The sequence below is a fragment of the Schistosoma haematobium genome, chromosome 1, assembly GCF_000699445.3.
Source record: "Schistosoma haematobium chromosome 1, whole genome shotgun sequence".
NCBI lineage: Eukaryota > Metazoa > Platyhelminthes > Trematoda > Strigeidida > Schistosomatidae > Schistosoma > Schistosoma haematobium.
In genome coordinates this window covers 48,077,047-48,098,735 of record NC_067196.1, presented here as the reverse complement: position 1 = coordinate 48,098,735, position 21,689 = coordinate 48,077,047, and the positions used below count along the sequence as shown (strand labels likewise).

At 29.6% G+C, this 21,689-nt stretch overlaps 1 protein-coding gene across 1 annotated transcript in view; it reads left to right on the top strand.

The window, feature by feature from the left end:
- The first annotated feature begins 3,459 nt into the window (after positions 1–3,459).
- The window catches only part of EPHA5 (Ephrin type-A receptor 5), a 79,163-nt gene continuing 60,933 nt past the window's right edge, over positions 3,460–21,689 (top strand). The window contains exon 1 of the mRNA XM_051208893.1: positions 3,460–3,908. Within this exon, the coding sequence (XP_051074300.1) occupies positions 3,662–3,908 (247 nt within the window). The 5' untranslated portion in view covers positions 3,460–3,661. The remainder of the gene's footprint in view (positions 3,909–21,689) is intronic.

The window sequence follows — 21,689 nt, the reverse complement described above, 5'->3', positions numbered from 1 at the left end:
AAGGTAATTAGACTGTAAATTAAAGTGTTATTCCCGTAGGAAAAAATTGAAATTTATAAGATCTGCATTCATAACAAACTAATAACATATTTGTGCGTTGACTGTCGGTATCGGTGTTTAAAAAATCGTCAGTGAATATATCAGGTAAGCAACTGTTCCCTGACTATGACTACATAAACAAGTTGAGTGTCATTTTGCCTACACTGGATAGATAGTGTCTAAGCTTCGCTTTTAAAGATAAAAATGACATTTGATCCCTTGTGACAATTTAAAATCTTTATAAGCATAAAATAGTTTAGAGACTACCAAATTTTTCACAAGAATAATAATTTCCTTATGCAGTACAAAGATAAAATACAATAAACATGCTGATTTGTCTATCTTTTTTCAGTGATGTTATTGGATATTTCCCTTTATTAAACGTTTTACATCATTGAGCAAATTACTGAAGTAAAACTACTTTTTGTGCAGTAGATTTTTCTAGCTGTTAATATTCTTAAGTGCTTAATATTGACAACAGTTACTTAATACACTCAATTTTAGTATGAACTTATCGACTTTGAATTTTGTCTCACGTTATGGATAATCGTCAGATTCGGGTTTATTGTAGCGTGTCAGTGGTACTGAGTTAATTCTACTGATCACGGACTGTAAAAATGCTTCTTCAGGTAAAATGTCTTGTTTGAAAATATGAAAAAAACAAGCTGAAATGTTAATCCTCTGGTCAGAAATAGTGGCCTGTAAAATGGTAATATATTTCAATGGGGTTATTATACTATCATACTATTTAGTTGAGTTGCATATGTCACTAACCAAGTAGACAGCTGTTTAAATGGCATTGTTGGATCGTTGTGTTATTACAGGAATTGGCAGAAACTAAAGGTTAGACTACGAAATTCTGACTTCGTCAAATGAAGATGAAGGGTCTAGGTCCAATAGTATAATGAGTTGTAGATTAAATTGTTAGATTGTGATTAGAATTTAGAAAATTAACCTCCATAAAACAAGGACTGTATTCATATCTAACAGCAGAATATAAGATTCTGAAGTGGAATATGGTAAGTGGACCGATGTACAAGGGAAAACTGTGATTTTATAGGTGTTTATTTCCCTGTGCTGGATTATTTGATTATGTAAAATATAGCAGTGGAATGGCTACCAAAAATGTTAACTGAGATTAAAAAGTGAAGGGCACTATAATCTATGTCTATTGTTAAGTAGTAACTTGCTTGTTACGATTTTTATAAAACCTTAATTATAAAGTTGCCTGTAGCAATAACTTCAATACATACTTCTCTCAAATGTTATCCTTTTCTTTTGCCTCACTGTTATTTTATGAAATTGCCAAGTGTTAAAAATTTTACTAGATATTCATATGTTTTTTTACCATGCAAATTTAATCATGAAATCTGTTTAAATAAGTCAAGCATAATTCAGACATATTTCTCAAGTTATAGGCTTTGCTTCCATAAACAAATTGGACAAAGATTGCATTTTACCTATATTTAAATCACCAATGGTTAAGTACTAGTAAACATTTGTAGATATAGGTGTTTCGAGTGGGTCAGATTACAAGACAGTAGTTCATTTAATCACGTTAGTTTATTGTAAAAAATATTTTAAAACTTGAAAATCTCAAAATGATGTCTATTCTGTGCATAAAAACAGAAAATTTACATAACTATATGATTAGTTAGAGAGAATCAGAAATATCAATGTACTTGCCTTATGTTAAGATAGTGGCTAGAGGTAATCAACAAGAAACCGTGGACTTGGATTTCGTGCTACTTGACACCCGTCAGCAAGGTGCACTGTAGTGAAGGAGAACCCAGGTGAGGACGACCGGATTGGATGTAACGCAACATTACAGAGTTACTTCCTAAAATAGAAAAACCATATAGTAAATCGTTAATTTGCAAAATATCAATGCATCATATCAACCTGGACTGTTCCTGTTGCAAACATCGATCTATTGTCTCACATTTCATTGTTAATGCGTTTCCTTACAAATTGCATTGTGTTGTCGCTCTTCCTTTCTTGATCTTCCCCCATCTTCTGCCGCCAGACATTGCGTTTTTTAACTCGCGTCATATACTACTTACATCGATATAAGTAGCACGCACCACAGTACCTGTAATCTTGTGAAAACTGATGCTTCCTGATGGATTCGATTCAGTGTCATGCAGCTTCACAGACACAGACGCTGACAGTGAGCTATCCGGGCACTGGCCTATCTTCTGTAAGACTTTGTGTTCACATAAACTTGATCATTAAAAACGTACGAATTAACCACCAGTTTATTAATCTTTTATTAAATATCAATCAAAATATTCAATATGTAACAACACATCTATCTAAGTGTATCACTAGATTATAGCTTGACATAACAATGTTTATCTTTATATTTCAATGAAATAAATCTAATTTGTTTTAATCTCCATGTAAAATATAATACAGAAATTAAAATATTTCACTTGAGAAAAAAATTTCCCCTAAAGATTTTTATTTGATTTTGCCAAAGCAACAACAAAAAATTAAATTAAATAATCATTCAAAATCATGAAAAATATTTTCGAACACTTTTTTTAATTATCATTACAAATATAAGTTTATTTATTTATTGAAAAACATAATGATAATAATGAAAAATTAGGTATGCAAAAACCTAATTAAAGTGTAGAAAATAAACATTTATCCCCCCCATAAACTTTCCATTCATACCATTTGTCATATATATATATTTTTTTGGAAAGTTGACCCGTTTTTTTCTTGATTGAGATCATGAACCAATTGATGTTAGACCACCACCTTTGGAAACCTGGAAGCAATGGACGGCCGTTTCGTCCTATTGTGGGACTCCTCAACAGTGCGCATCCACGATCCCGCGGGCGGGATTCGAACCCAGGGCCTTCGATCACGCGCGCCAACGCTTAACCAACTGGATTGGTTGATGTTAGACACTATCACCATTGGATGCCGGCTCACTGGTCCAGTTGGTTAAGCGTTCGCGCGCGAGACCGAAGGCACTGTGTTCGAATCCCGCCCGCGGGATCGTGGATGCGCACTGCTGAGGAGTCCCACAACGGGACGAAACGGCCGTCTATTGCTTCCAGGTTTCCAAAGGTGTTGGTCTAACATCAATCGGTTCATGATCTCAATCAAAAACTTAATAATCTCCACAACCACTATACGTTTTTTTGTTTTGTACTTTGTGTTTTACTATTATAGTATTGAATGAATTTTTGTTTTTTTCGAAAAATTTTTTTTCTTGAAATAATAATATTTTCTAACTTATTTTTAATAAATAAATAAAATAAATAAATCGACAATGAAAAAATGTTCATCCATTTTGTACATTTATTTATAAACCGCACAACATGATTGGCTAATTTATCTGAATATTTCATTGGTTAAAAATATAAGTTAATGATATTTAAATTTTAAAAAAAACTAAAAATTTTATTTTCAATGTTATTCTATATATTTATATAGTAGAATGATCATTTTAAACAATAATTTATTTATTATCTTTTTTGTTAGATACGATTCCATGAAAATGCATGAAAAAAGATAGAAAAGAAGAGAAAAATAATAAACAAATAAACAAACAAATCAACTTTTACTAAAACAAGATGTAATTCTATGTTTTAGTGTATATAGTATGTTGTTGATAACCAATTTCATTTGGAATAATTTAATTATTAAAATACAAATTATTTTATTGATTGTTTTTGTAAATTTATTATTATTTACTTCAAATACAATTGAAATTTCATCTAAAATGTTTAATTTATTTGAATCAAATTTATTTAAAAAGAATTTGCCTTATTATACTACTAGATCATATTTACAAAATATTCAAAAACAAAGAGTGGAATTAATACCAATAAAATCATCTCCTGAACATGGTAAGTAGCTTCATTGCTGTTATAATAAATAATGTGTTTTTTTAGTTTTAATCGAAATTTTAAAAATTCTAGTACTTTTTTTGTTGAAGTTGTGGAGATAGTTGTATCGCATTGAAATCAGGAACTAACGTGAATTAGACAACCGTTACAAATCTATGACACGAGACGATCATTTCATTTTAACATAATACACCTCAGTAAGGCTCATTCACGACTCTAACATCGAAAATTAAACCTAAGACCTATGGTTTTACCAGTGAAAGCTTAACTTCTGGATTATTGATATACATCGAGAATCTTTTGAAGTTAGACATGTACACCACTGTATTCCACATCAGCCGTCTGGAAGTTAGAGGGTTTTGGGTTTAATTCTCCATAGTGAGGTCATGGACATGCACTTTGGATGAGTCTTATCTAGGATGAAGTCAGCTGTTCAGTGCTTTTAGACTATCAGTGGTTATCCAAATTAGGTCAGTTTGTGATCTCAAGACACATGGTGTAACAGATCCTGTTGATAGTGTTACATCACGAAGAAATGTAAAAGAATTTGGTTTAGAATTTTTTTATACCAAACATAGAATGTACAAATTTCATTAGGACTAGGTGAGCATATTTTTTTAACAAATGCAAAAGCGACTGACTGTTAATAAGAGTAACTACATTTGTCCTATCGATGAATATCAGTAGATATTTTATCATATTCCTTGTAAACGTTATGCTCTAAAAGCAAACAAAGACAAAATTAATGAAGCATTTCTCTCTTAGTAATAGATTTACAACCTGGATAACAACATGACTTATTCTTATCTTTATTTGGCTACTTTAAACGTAAGTATAAAATAAAACTTGTTTCTTTTAATTACCATGGGAAACTAGTCTGGAATTAAAAAAAACTGAACCATCGAGTATCAATTTTACAGCAACCAAAATGATCTTGTTTGAATAAAAGCATTTTGTTACTAGAGCAAATAGCTTTTTTTCTCCAATAATGTAGTTGTGAAATTTAGGGACAGATGTTAAAGATTGAAACGCACCACTTATTCAAATTTTAATCGTAAATGTTTTCATTTTTTATGAGTGAAAATAAAATTTGCTATCAAAAAAGTAGTAACGCTATTACTGTCTGCAAATTATTTTTGAATCATGTGAGGAAGTAAAAAGTTATGGTTGTATAAATTAATGATTTAAAATGTATGATAATGAAGTCTACATCACGAAGTAATTTTAGTTAGACAACTAGTAAAAAAACATTGAGACGTAAAACAGCTGTTTCATTCTAGTATGAGACTGCTTGATGGTAGTGAGCAACCACGAGTCCATTTGGAATCAAACGCATTACCTTCATGTCTCAGGTTAATCATTTAATCTGAAAAAATATTTATTTCTTTAATCTGTATTTCATTTTTGATTACATCTGACTATCATGTGGAGTAAATATCATTAATTAGTCCCTCCCTAGTGCTTCTATAATTGTAATGCGGTCGATATACTAAATGAACAGAAATTTGTATTTCAGTAGACTGTTTATTGAATTGATGGGACTATAGTAGTAAACAGCATAAAATTGGCTTCTAAATAATATCATGTTGTAGTAAAAACTGTTTTAATAATCCTTTAGTGAAAATCTTGAAGTTTTATCGAAAATTGTTGTAGAGTATAGTTGTTTAGCTAACTGAGAATGTGAAACAGCTCTACCTGGTTTCATAAAGTAATGATGGTACTGCTTCCGCTAAATTTCAGCAGTATTTTAGGCAACATCATTCAGTAGAGAAGATTAAATTTTAAATCCATATCTTATTAATAAATCAATTAATCGAGTAATTTTAATTCAATAAAACATTTTCGTTTGTTGGCATCGAGTGTCTGTCGGCAAAATACGAATAAATCAAAATTATTTATCATAAAATGCGATTTTGAAAATTTTAATCTAATGAAATAAGACTGATGTAAATGTTTAGGAAACGAGCTCAAATCATGTTAACTTACTATATCCATATACTTAATAATGTTTCTTTCAGTTCTAGTTTTATGTGTGATCAGATTAACTACTCCGGTAACTCTTTTCGACTTGTCTAAATAGTTCATCTTGGCATAGTCTTATAAAATTGTGTTGTTATTTAAAAAAAATTCCAACTTATACTTAAGCATCTGAAAATGAAAGCCATAACTAATTTAAATAATATAATAGTCTCGGTAGGTTACTATAAAACAAGATGTTATGTTTAAGGCCAATAATGCTATTTGGTTAATTGGTATTTAATTAAACCCTATTGAGGTATCGTACATAAATTAAAATTCAAAAGAGCTTTCATGATGATTGTGTTTAGTGTTAAGTTTAAAATCAACTCATAAAGAAAGCAACACTGTCATCACAAAATAAAAATGAGCATAATTACTTCTGAATACAGGCAAATTCGCAAATTTCTTTTGACAATGTAATATACAAAATACTTGCAGCAAACACAGAGTGTAATTTTATAGTTAATTGATCGCTGGGTAGTGATCAATGTCATATGTGACAGGTCCTTCTTAGTGCAGATCGAATTCTATCGACCGAGTTGAAATGTGGCCACTAGTCTAGATGACTCGATATTGCGTGCACTACATTGAGATGAGATTGTAGTTGGAGGTAGTTGACAGGAAATACTGGGCCTAGGTTCCGTGATATTCGGCAGTAATGGTGTTTAAAACAAAAGAATAATGTAGCGATACGATATTTCAATGAAGCTTTCTAATCACAATTAGTAATCATACTTCATGTTATTGAAAGTAAGCAAGGGTAAGTTAAATGCTAGTGGATGAGTATTAAGACAATTCCACTACCTTAATCTACACCAGTTCAAGTTCATTGTTATGAAAAGTGTGTTTATATATCACTTACGATTTTCTACTTAATCTTAACCGACCGAAATTGGGTGACTGAAGCAAACAGAAAATAATCTTAATTGATTAAGTATTGTAAGTCGGTCTTGACTTTAGGATGTATTTCATCAGATCAGTAATAACTATTAAATAAATTCATTCTATTTCAGGATCCATTTTCGCTAAATAAAATGTTTAATAACATTACGATACCTTTCCAGTATTTATCTAGTTTCATGTATAATTATATGAACATTAATTAATGTATTCAGGTTACATTATCAAGTTACCAAGGCAGCAGAAACCGGATCATATCGATAAACAAACATCACTATTTTGATTAAAAATAACTTAAAACTTAATGGTTACTTGTTTTCTTTGTTCAACATTATATAATCGAGATGACGTAACAGAATATGGTAGATAACAATTCAATCAATTTATTTGTAAAAGGTTGACTAACCAAATATGTGATCCTTCGTCAACTATAAGAACTGACATTCTACAATTTCTAAACGGTGATTTAATCGAAAAAATTGTAATGCAGTAACTGTCTAAACTTATCTAACCAACATTTTTCGCCAAAAGGCAACATTTTCCTTCATAACGTTTTCTAAAATATCCCCAAGAGGTTTGTAAGTTCATATTCTTCCTAAACCAGATATACATATATATAACACCAGGTAATAAAAAATTGTCCTTAAATCAAGAGTACCATTAAAGACTTTTCCAATCAGTGTCATAGAAGATATTAAGAAAATCAAATAAAAAAGGAAGTGACTGTGATTATTCTTATTTAATATTCTATGGTGTTTGTATCAGTAGTTTTCGTTGATCATTACATTCTAATTCTTCAATTATCTATGTTGAAGTAACTGCTTTTTATGATTATATACCTCTTCATCAATTTCATTATTTTATTTTCATGCTGAAGAAAATGAATTCGGATATTGACATCAGTATTTATAGACACATTTACTAATTGAAATAGATTTATACCCATGTTTACAATTTCTTCGGTCTAATCAAAAATATAACTGTCTAGAATTCTCAAGATTTAGCATAGATAATTTCCTTTTGTTTCATGTTTTGTTTTTTTATAGTAAATCTATTTTCACCGAACGACTCACTTACTACTTGATTGAAGTTAATAGTGTATTAATAAAAATAATAATAGTTTATCTTCTTTTCTGAAATGAATGTAAATCATTCACATTATAATGTTGAAAAAGTAACCTTATAAACTTCAATAATGACATTGAAGTTTTGTAAAGAAATGATTAAAATAGTCTATAGCATGACAATGTATTACAATATTTATTAAAGTATATAGTCAATGTATCTTATTTAAAGTGATATGAGAAGAATATATAGTTGCTATTCAAGATTAATTAATTGTGGGATATGAAAATAGTTTGATATCGGCTAACACAAGATGAACTGATATAAAATATTGATAAATTTTATGTTGACATTATTGTTAATCATAAATTCTACCTTTCCGTTTGTTTGTTTGGTAGGTTTTTTAAAAAAAAAAAATAAAAAAACAGGAGTTTCCAAGTGAATACAATATTGTTATTTTGATATATGGTAATTAATTTACTTTTTATTTTGATATTCATGTCAGTAACAAACAAAAACATACATTGTAAAGAATTAATAATTAAACATTAGTCTCTTAATCAAACACAAATAAAGAATCTAAATATCAAAATCATAAAACTCAATGAAAATAATATGAAATGCATTAGTAGTTTGTTTGTAAAAAAATGAAAATACCTGCTTTATGATATGTACTATGCCCGGTCAAAATGTGGTATCGGTTGTTATGTCAAGGCCACACAGCTTATTTCAGCTTCCGGATAGATCAGTTTATTCATTCTTCTTGAGTCACTTTTCTCCTTGTTAATTATTCACCTCGCCTTGCTCTGCCTCGGCTACAAATATTGAGTAACGCTTAATTAAAGTGCGTTGACTCACCCGTTTTCTCCATTGAGCGTCATTTTGTTTTGCTTCGCTTTCCGATCAACGATTGTACAAGATATGCGTATTCAAAAATCCATTCTCGTATTTGACTTATTTAAATCCATCCTACGATATAACTGGAGTCAGATATAGGGCCACTAAAAAATATCAAGTGACTAAATCGCCACTTAGAATACCGACTTAAATGACTCTGGCACTTTGTCGAACCAATAACTTTCTAATCGGTACGATCGGCCTAGTGTCGAATCTAAGTTGTTTTTGACGCTGTCAGACAGTAGCTTCTCATCTAACCCAGCCAGTTTAGTCCAAAACACAAATATCAGCCTCCGCTATATCAATCACGCACTTTAGACATACGTACTTTATATACAAGCAAATCAGACCGCATTATACCATAAAATAGAAAGTAACAATTATGCGAGATTAAACCAAAAGTGGTTTTGTGTGTTGTATACTATAACTAATAGGTTGGGGATAACTTAAGAATAGTAAATCGTATATAGGTAGCCACTAGGGCAAATGAAAGCTTATAATAAGAGAACTAAATATATATGATCTAGTTACTTAATAGTTATGCAATAAGAGTATATATGTCAATAGTTCTTAAAAGTTACCTATAATTTAATCTTCGAGTATAACAATTTATTTATATGAATAGTAGACTATTGGTAAATCCTGATATATGACAAATCATTCATAATAAATCACTTTAAATCATTTCATCTCATTCATAGTTAACATAATTTTATTTGTTTTTATGAATAAAAGAGAAAACGATTGTTCTTTTTGATCCGAATAAAGAATATAATTTTCTTATCTTTCATATTCTTTATTTTCTTTGATTTCTTTTCTATTCAAATAACCAACAAAATATTTATGTACTTCAATATATCATGAAAAATTTGGTCAAAACTTACTTCAGATTAAATCGCTTCTTTTCTTTTTTTTTTTAAAAAAAAACATAGAACTACTGATGTTTTCTTGATTAAAAAGAAACATGATTTTTATTTTATTTAAAGAAGAAATATCTTTGTGAATAAACAAATAATTGATTTACTTTAACTATCAGGGCGGAATTCATAAATAATGAGCAAACAAAAACAGAAAATCTTTTCCTTTTAAATTAAAGTTATTTCGTTTCAATCATTTGCTTTATATGGATATTAATTGATTTTTAACAACCATTGTATATGTTTGGTTCATCTAATGGTTATCAACGGTTAATCGGTTGATATCATTACATGGTTAAAGTTTTAATTCTCTTCAAAATGTATTTGAAAGATGAATACATCACTACAAACTTTGTATGTTAAGTTTGGGGATAAAGGTTATCTTATTATACTTGGTAGATATGAAAAAGGCAATAAGTCTTATTAATGTGCTAGTCAAATGAACATAGCATGAAAATTCATTAGTATTTTCCCATACTATAATTTGATCAGAAAGAAACGATGACAACCAACATAAATCAAAATTAGTATTTGATATTGAACATTCCGACTGAATAATATTGCCAAATAAATCATACGTAAGTGTTCCCATCGGAACTGAATGTCATGTTTATAAGCTTAAAGTATAAGTCCTTAAGATCTTAGTTACCGGATTCCAATATATTTGTTCAATTGTAAACTTCTGAATCTACGTACTGGATATAGATTTCTCAGATTAACTAATGTATCTAATGTTATTTTCTACTGATTTATTGAAATAATTTAGTTCGTAAAGAAAATTTATGAGAATGCGTTATTTCAATTTAGAAAACATCACCACATTAAGTTAAGAAGTATGTATCATAATTTGTAAGCTACGTTGATGATAATTATTTGCTTGTATGAATCTTGGGACTTACCTTAGAAATCTGGGTGCATGGTACTTTACAAAATTTAACATAATCTCTCCATCTGTAAGTTATTTATTGATCAAGAGCTATGATTTCATTTCTACTTCATTTCTTGATATGTAAAAAGTATCCGTGTAAAAAGCTCACACTAAAACTATTCACTAATAAAAGTATAATATCAGTAAATCCATTCCAAAATGAAATAAGTTTTCTGCAGCAGAATATTGTTGAATTCTATTAGATGAAACAACATACTTAACTGTTAAAACCTGTAAAATCGGTAGTGTTGGAATGTTTAAAAATATTTTCTTTTATAACAAATTGATTTATGGACTAGACACAAACGTTGTCACTTAGAAATGGAAGAAAAATACTTACATACTTTAGGAAATAATTCATTATGTCTCCTGTGAAGTGTAACCGAAATAAAAAAGCCGTTCTGTGTTATATATATATTATAGTACTGCACGTCAGAGTTTGTGAATAAATATAAACGCATTGCAGATAAACAAAAGTTTTGATTTCTGTTGTTTAGATTTATATACTAATCTTTCATCGAAAAAAATATACTTAAACATAACTTTAATTATCCAGTTCTTGATCATTTCTACTTCAAAATTTAGTTAACTATAGTCTATGCACAATTATCAACATGAATTTCAGTAGACAAATGCATTTTTAAAAAAAATTCTTACTGGTAATTGCTTATCTTGATTTGAAATTTTGTAGTTTTTGTCTGTGGATACATTTGTTTACAACTGGAGCTGATTGTAAAGCCATCTGTTTTTAGTATTAATGTAAAATTATAATTCTGTCATTTGTTTAAATGCTTTATGTTTGAAAAGAATCTTGTTAAATTCACTAAAAAGGCTTAGTTGTTCAACAAATTCCATAATTCAATCTACATATAGTTCATTATACTTAACTGATTAAGTATAATTTCAAGAATGAAATTGAATAGAATGTTTCTAATAATTAGTAGTATTTAGCACATTAATTTCTAATATAAGCTTGTCAATATTTATTACTCGTTCTTACTTCAAACCATAATGACCGTGTTTGCCCACATAATTATTTCGTATACGTTTTCTTATTAGAATGAACTGAATGTATATTGAACTTCTTTCGGACATTATGTCAATAAATTATATTGTTTATTTAATAAATAGTAAATTAAAATGATGAAATCATTTCCCAAGATAATATGAAATGTATTGTAACATATATTCGCTTCGTGTTGTTTACTTGTATCTTCTCATTGTTATTTAGGAATGCAATGGATTAATCTCTTGTTCGAGTCAGGGTTTGCATCATAAAGTGAACATCAAATCTGAGATGGAGATACATCGAGCTGACGAGTCCAAAGTAGGACGAAAAGCGCCTTCTGGATTCCACCGCTAGCCACTATCCACCTTTGTATTGTAACAGTTACAATTTTTCATTCACACAGTTAATATATGGAACTCCTAGTAGTAACCAATATAGTTCATAAGATGTAAATCACATAATAAACATTTATTGCGATAGAGAAAAAAATAATAAAAATTCAAAAAACTCATTATCGGTCTAAAAATAAAATTAAAATCGCTATTTAAAAAAATCTACTACGATGACAAAAAATAAAACAAAATTTGGTGTTTAAATGAGATTAAGAATATCACTTGTTGCACAGCTAGATAAGAAGTGAGCTAATGAATTTCTTAACCATCTATTCTGTTCCGATTTAGGATTTCTTAAATGTTGACATCCACAATCCTAATATAATCCTATTTCTGTAAAACTTTTTAATTTAAACCACAAAGTGCCCTCAATTAGACCATCACTAAAACCTGAAAGCGCTGAATTGATTTTTCATCCTGGTATGGATCTCTTCAGAGATTCGCGTCCACGACTCCACATCCGTGAATTAGATCGTGGTTTAAACTATGGGAATTTCTCAATCATAACAGATTCCCTCATACTAATAATGATCATGCTCTCACTAGTGACTATATTATAGACGTAATTCCTAGAGTTCTGTTGAGAAGATATGACCAGTAGAATTCAACTCTATTGGAATAGATAAGGGTTTTGCAAGATCGCTGATTGTCTAAAGTTTGACATTACGCGATAGAATTCTGGCTCAATGGTCCAAGGAATAAATGCATCCCTCGATAAAAAAATTTTTGGGTTCAATTCCCAAGTGCCAGGTCATGGACGTGCACTTCTAAGAAGTTTCATACTAGGAATAAACGGCAGTTCAATACTTCAAGGTTTTCAGTGGTGTTCTAATTGAGATCATTTCGTGTTTAAAACTATATCAGTTCAAATTCATTTTCAATTCTTTCATATATTAGTTGTGAAAATAGGTCATTTATATGCACATATATATATTCACTTCGGTTAACATTAAGTTCATACATATTAGAGGCGAATGAATCGACATCAAACAAACATTTCTAGGATTTAAGGTTAAAGCTCAACTTAATACTTCACTCAATTCGTTTATCAACGAAAAGAGAAAAAAAAGTAGGAAACTTTTTTTTCTCAATCATTAATATTCAAATAATAATTTTCAAAGTATACACCAGTCACGCAATTACTTCCACATTCTAAAAACAATATAATATGGCAATGATACAAAAAAAAGAAATACGGATAATTAAAGTCATAAAAATGGAACTTTAACCAATTTGTTTAAATATTTTATAAACAACTAAATGTACTTCAAAAATATTCATTATTGAAATGAATTAATGTAACAGTATTTTATTATTTATTGATTGATTCATTTCAAATTTATTTCCCCCTTGGTTACAATTCAGTTATTTATAAGTTTAATATTTAATTAAAACGATATACGTAAGATAGAAAATTTTTTTATTATTTATTTCGAATTCTTGTTGATTATATCATAATCATAAAAATAGATTATTACAGTGAATTAGCAACATAATATTGATTACATCAAAAGTATTTGAAAAAAATGTAATAAAATATTGTATGAATGATTTATGAATACTCTTATCAATTGATAATTGAACTAGCATGGGACAAAAAAAAACAAACAAAATTGTTGTGTAAATAAATGTCTAATGAATGATAGTGTTAAAACTATAAGTTAAAGTTTTTTTTAGTTGAAGAATGTAGTTATTCAATATCATTTAACTATTCATTTATTATTAGAAGAAGGGGGTTCGTGGAGATTTCAGTAATTTAATAGGCGAATTCATGAGTCAATTAAAACTAAGCCTCCATGGATGCTGGCTTAATGGTCTAGAAGTTAAGTGTTTGAGCGCAAGACCGATAGGTTTTGGGTTCGAATCTCTTGGGCCGGATCATGGATGCGCACTGCTGAGGAGTTCGATATTAAGGCGAAACGGCCATCTAGTGTTACCATGTTATCCATGGTTTTCTAGCTTTAATTGTTTAATGAATTTAATTATTATATTCAGTTATTATTTAAAAAGTTTTAGCATTTGTGTAAAACATATCAAAATTTGAAAAAATGTGTTAATTTTTCTTTGTTAAACGTAAAGTCAATTAAACTCGAATCAGTGAATGTAGTTTATTTACTATTAAAATGAAAATAATAATAATAAATGATATATTTTGCAAAAAAATATTCACCATAAACAGCTAGTTGTAAGTTAATATATCCAATCAAGCCATCACAGTATTCTTATATAAATATTATGGATCACCTGCGGATGTTTATTAGATTTCTCTGTTTAGAAATTTATCATTACAATTATAGTGAACGAGAACACAAGTGAGGACAATGGAATATATTTGAACAGAAAATTAGTAAAATCTGAGGACCATACAGTAAATTCTTCACTTGCAAAATATCAGTCAATCGTGTCAGACTTCATTGTTTCTTCCTTTCCACCCCAACCATTCTCTGTTACCGTTCTCTTTTCTTCGATCTTCTTAACCTACTGCCATCAGGCATTGATGATGCATACTGCTTATATCTGTCGACATCAATAGCAAACACCATATAAATACCAACTAATGTTAACTCTATTAACTTAAAAGAATGTAATTCACTACTTTTTATGTTCAAGAACGTCAGACACAAATTGTAGTCAATAATCATCCTCTTAATACTATTGGTTCAAGTTGAAAAAGTAGCCTTAAGAGGAATATTCATCGGATACTCTATTATTGCTTAAGTAATTTATATTATAGTTTGAAACTAATAAAAAATGACTTACTAATTTTACGATAACGGATGTGTTCAACAAATATAATCCAGTGTTTGTTTTTTAATGGAAGATCAAAATTCATGTTTATTAAAATCTATTTAAAGACAAAGGCCTCTAAGGTATCACTGGCACAACTTAAGATTTATTTGGTGTATGTGTACTAGACTTCGAAATAGAAATATCTGTAACAAAATTATAATATTCCTGATCAAAATAAACCGTCTTTGCTGAAATACTTTCAAAAGTGGTCTAATAGCCCATTTTAATAACAACTATGGATGTAAATTAGGTTTTAATAGAAGCATTAAAACCAGGTAATGACACAAAATGTGGTGAGAACTTTGAATTCCGTCCTTCTTAAAGTCATGTGAATGATCAGTAGTTATATTGCAATAGATATGAACCTCACTGGATGAATGAACATGTTTTTGGTTGTTTTTAGAAGATACCTACAAGTATCTGTAAGCTGTTTGCTACACTAAAAATTTAGAGTAAAAATACCAGTCAATAATACTTTGCCTAAATAAACAATCTACAACTACAGTCAGGTATACTTCCTTTTACTTATTTTCTACTATTTATCTTCATGTAAACTGCTATAGGCGGTATACAAATTGAAGTCAGACATTACGAAAGCTATTATATTAAATGGATCACACAGTAAAATGGATGTCTCAACTATTGTGCTGTTCACGTTTGTAGCAAATTTCATACTACATAAAAGATTTTGTATCATCCGTTTTTATCATTATCTTCCTAAGATATTTGTCAAGATAAACGATTTGAAGTTCATAGCAATTGAAATGAAATCCTAGAGATGTTATATGTAGGTAGCCATTACAGATTAAATGTAAACGTTTAGATGTAGATAACTATTCTACAAGTAACATTGTATCCGTAATGTTTCTAATATTGTTCGTATACCATAAGGATCAAGAAAGTGCTTTTTAGAGATCACATGAAAATGATATATCATTTTCAATCAACCATTCAATAAATGACTAACTCAACTTCCGGACGATTGAGCTAAATTTAAAAGAAAGAGAATGTGGAAGTGCTAATTTAACCACATTACGAGATTCACTGTTTTATTATTCTTAATCTGAAGTAAATATATCATAAAATGTAGCGATACACAAAGGAACAAGAGTTTAGTTGTTTATCCTTTATAAAAAGTATAAGTAATAAATTCTTTTTGATTATTTTTTTCCTCATAAGGAATTGGGTCAGATGAATTTATTCATCTACCTACATATGCTTATAGTAAGTGTGCACGTACATACAATATAGCCTATATTAGATTGCTAACAAGTATATCGGATGGCAACTGAATCAAATCATTGACCTCAAAACAGTTTCTTTGTTAGTTTTGTATCAGTTTTTTTCTTATAAGATTCTATGACAAGATCTATGGATAATCAGAATAGATGAAAAACAACTGCCAAATTGATTTCTTAAAAAAACGTTTTATAATAAATAGCAGTTGTGAATGAAATCGGTAGATTTATGTTGATTAATTGTAAGAGACTTTGAAGATATTCAAATGACAGATACTTCACATATGAGTCATTTAACATAGTTTAACCTATAAATAAAAACAAAATAAATTCGGTAACATAAAATAATTGTTTGTAATTTATGGTTACACAACTATTCTCAAATAAAAATGAGATGATAGTCTATTGTACATTTAAATTCAATACCTTTATGACAGTAATTCAATCATAGTGAAATGGTAACAATCAATCATAAAGTAATAAAAACAGTTATTTGAAACTAAAATAAAATAAAATGAAAAGAACAAATGTTTTTTTCCTGAATATAGACAATTTTGCTTTCCGGAACTTCTTTTACTAAGTCCTGGGGGGGTGGACACATGTATCAAACTTCTTACGTATACTTATTCAGCTATTGAAATAAACATATGAAAATTTGCAACTACTAATTCGAATAATCTACAGTTTATAAGGTCGGAGTGTTTACAAATGCCCTTGTTAACAATAAGTATAAACAATTAGTCAGTTGTACCTGATATTCGAATAAACTACTTACTCTTATTATTAAAATTCACTGATACTTACGCTCTAAGGTAACTAAAACGTTATGCTATGTTGTGGGGTCCTTTACTTTTGTCGTCATTGAGATCGAACGATGTTGTCGAAAGGGCTCTCCACTTTAGTGGCCCGAGATCTGACTCCAACGAGATTGTAATGATGATTGTTGTTGAAATATGTATGTCGTCTATCCTCGTATATAATCATCGACTTAAATCGGGTTAGTCAATAACGGAATTAAATAAGTCGAATAACGAGAATGGACCTGTGAATACATAAATTTTGTCATATAGAGCGAATGGAATAGAACAAAGCAAAACGACGCGCAGTAGAGATGGCGGGTAAGCCAACTCCCATTTAACCAAGCATTAATCAATATTTATAGTTACACAAAAGTAAGTTACAGACATGTGATGAGTAATGGGATGAGAAATGTACACACACCTACGCGCTCATATCAAAACAGTCAAGATTGATAAGCGAATAAATAACAAGGGCAGAATGTGACTCAAGTAGAATGAATAGATTGGCCTGTCCGAAAGCCAGAATACAGTATATGGGCTTAACATAACAACCGACACTACAATGTAATCATAAGTGCAATTTTTGCACATGGTGACTTTATGATAACTCAATTATCAATGTTTTACATCTGAATTACTTCTTAAATGTTATGCTTTCCTAAACTAATTCAAATACTTTGTTGAGTTACAGATGACTCTAACGTCTAGGATTGTGATTGTTCCAATTTTAAAGATTAAAATGTTTTCTTTGCAGTTCCAGTAATGAGAGAATTGCTATCGATATTTTCAACTGAGTATAAGCGTTTTCAAGTTCGTGTTTAGTCAAATGTACTTTATATGGATTAATAATACAATGTCGAGATATGTAAGTTATGCTTAGATGTTAGAAATATATGATACGCTTTATTTTTCAGCTACTGAGTAGTGGTACTGAATAACCGCTCATACATATTATTATGATTCTAGACAACTTGTTAATCCTTTATTGTATCATCATATGTTTTATTTCGATAGAGCAATGAGAAGATGGCAATTTATAAAAGGAACTAATTGTTTTAAATGTTATTCAACTTTTCATATTAGATGTACCTAAACTAACGCACTCTTGTTAACGGTAATATAGCGAACTCATATTGTATCTTTTTTCTTAATATAATGTAGTTTTGAATCTAATACTTTTAGTACGATTTATATTTTTAGGCTTATTCGGTTCATTTATTATAATCAATAAAATAACACGCTTCCTGTTGAAATATCATGATCGATATAACCAAATAACAGATATGCAATTGATAAACTTATTGATCTTATTTTACTTAATCTGCTTGAGTAGTTTAGTCTTTTAGCGTAAAAAAAGTGAATTCCCATTTCGTGCACCGATCAGGTTGGAAAACTGTACTCGTGATGACTTGATTATTTATTAATACGGAATTAATTGTTTATTGAATTATATGTTTGTTAACGTAATTGTTCGTGTTCGGACAAATGTAGATTCTTAGTAATGAAACGGTTTGTCCATCAAATATTGACAGTTTCATTATACTCGTGCTATATGGAGCTATTAAATTTTGCTTTATGTTTAGTCACTGAAAAACAAATATTTCCTTTGTGTGAATCAAACCTTTTCCTCATCACGATCATTAAGCTGAAAAGTGGGTTAACAGATTTTCGTTCTTGTTCATTGTTTTACAGTTGAATATATGATTAAGCAAATGTTATGTTAACAATACGTAACCACTTCACATCTGTCAGTTGTTTGGATCTTTCCATTGATGTTTAGGACTGCAATTGGTCAGTCTCTTTAGGCATGTGTGAATCTTGTGCTGGATGACCCCAATATTGCCAAAGGCATAATGATTTTAAGCAGGTATGAGTAGTGGCTAGCAGTGGGAACAGGACACGCGTTTCTTTCAATAAATGTGAATTGAAATTCACTCCATTGCACAAGTCAGTGGCTACCTGGATTTAACAGATAAATGGGTTGCGCGACGGTGTTCTAATTGAACGGTACTGGGTATACCAATTTGACTGCTCCTGCGGAGCTAATTACATAGGCTGTACTCAGAGGGCTTTATCCTTGCGTGTTCGTGAACATGTATCAGCATTGTTGGGAAAAGGAGTTACTAAATCGTCTAACAGTACTGTTTTTTCTCACTTAGTATGTTATATCAAAATAGAGGAAGCTTTCTCTGTTATATATCTAGCTCCAATAATATACCTTAAGGAGCTAGATTACGGCTACTCTACATACCCGAAGTCATCTGGATCAACTCTAGTAAACCTGACTGAATGTTATAAACCTATTGCTCCCTACCATTATCTTTTATATATTTTTTATTACACCTATCTTAATCTCCATATTCATCTTTCCCAACTCACATGAATTCTGTTTATCGTAATTAATTTGGTAACATCCATCTTATTACATATTATATTCACATAACGATATTATTACTATTGCTTTTCTCATCATTACCTCAATTAACAACATGAGGTTTTCCTACCATACGTTTTATTCACATGATTGTTCTTTCATTTTTGCTATATTACTATTATCAGAAGGGGTTTGTGGAGATTTTAGAAATTTTCACAGATTGAAATCATGAGTCAGTTGAAGCTAGACCACCATTGAAAACCTGGAAGCACTGGACGGCCGTTTCATCCTAGTATGGGACTCCTCGTCAGTGCGCATCCACGATCCCGCACCCAGCGAGATTCGAACCCAGGACCTACTGGCTTCGCGCGCGAGCACTTAACCATTAGACCACTGAGCCGGCATCCAACGGTGTTAATGTCTAACTTCAACCAATCCACGAAGTTGCGCCACCATATACCAGTGTCTTCAGTGGGCTGATATCTCACAACAGACGTGGATGCGCACTGCTGAGGAGTCCCATACTAGGACGAAACGGCCGTCCAGTGCTTCCAGGTTTTCAATGGTGGTCTAGCTTCAACTGACTCATGATTTCAATCTGTGAAAATATTACTATTATACAGAATGGGACTTAATACTTTATTCCAAATCATTCTGGCCTTCAATAAATGACCTTTGTAATTTACAAATAACACAATTTTGAAGTATATACATGTCGTAATAAACGCAAACGTTCACCATTTTTAACATATATGATTGTCAAATTCATTAATACATACCTTATTATGGCCTTTGTAAAATATCACCATAATTCCGGACTCATAAATGTGATATCAGATGATGAAACTAATCAAAACAATTGCTTGTTCAAATATTCTTTATTTTTGAATATTCAATGAGGGTTTTTAAATGACATTTTTAACGTATAATTAAATTATGTAATCCTCAGTATTAAACCTCAATAGAAATAATGTTTGTTAGTTAGTATATAACTACAATGCCTAAAATGTTCTATTTTTTCAACTGTTAAACGTCTCGTAATAAATTAACAAATAATATAACTAAACACAATATTGATATATTGACATAAATGATTCGAAGCAGAAAATTAGTCTCTTTATTATACCGGTTTAAAGTATAATTCTATTTAAAATAATGTTGGGAAAAGTTCGTCACATATGATATCCTACTGAAGAGTTCAAAGCTAGACAAGGCGTATACTGCTTAAAGAAAATGATAACTTATTATAAAAGTATTCTTAGTGTTAATAGTTACTTATTTCGTAATTAACCAAACATACATAAATGATTAAATCAGCATATGTCATCGAAGTGTTTAAAATTAATAGTATACTAGCCAGTCATTGTGATTAATGATAAAACTCTAGTGAAATAAGCTTATGATAAATCATAGTTTTTTTTTGTTGCTTTATTATCTTTTCCACAATCACTTCTGTCAATAAAACATTACGTTTAGGTAGCAGGATAATAATTCAACTTTTAAACGCTCATTAGTAAATCTACAAACTCAAACCTCACTTATTCCTACATAAGTTTAAGAATGACTGATTATCGTAGATTATTTCTGATCCTACTAAATAAAGCTCAAGAGGAATAACCATTTCATAACTGATCAACTGATAATTTGATGATTACATAATAATATAAAATATTTACCCTCAATATGTACACTACTCATTTACAATTTGTTACTTCTGTGTTGTTATCTTTATTAAATTTTTGTAAATTCTTGTTTTTCATTTAGAAACGCGATATCTTAATCAATGAAAACAACATTAAATAAGTGATATTATCATAATAAATTCAATCACTTTATATTCGTTGGTTATTTATTTCATTAAATCTTAATAATAAACATATAATCATATAGATGGTAGATTCTAATTTATTCTCAGTATACTGTCATAAACACTATATGCAACATGATTACCTTTCTATATAGTTCTGTCATAAACATTTATCAACTATTGAATAGTTTACTTCCTTACTAACATCATTTTTACTATTATTTAACAAAATTGTAATCAATATTTTAGATATCTTAGTTAAATAGATTGTTTCAACGGTTAGATATTATCTACTCAACTATTTATCATAAGGCTTAAACTCTCTTCTATTTTGTTTTATTCAATAAGGAATAGAAACAAAAAGAAATTCCGCATGAGTAAAACGTCAGTCATTGTATAGTTGCATGACTATTTCATTAGTTCCTATCTATATTTAACGATAAAGAATAAAGTTACGTAAAAACAAACAAATGTGGTGATATGTTTGAATTTTTCACTTCCTGTTAATAAGAATAAAAGATTTTAGAGATGTTAAACTAAATTATCATCAGTATAATCCAGAACAGACAATGTTTTTATATTATTTTGTTATCTTTTATTTTGTGGTAGATAACAGAATCTAAGATTTAAAAAAAGTATATAAAT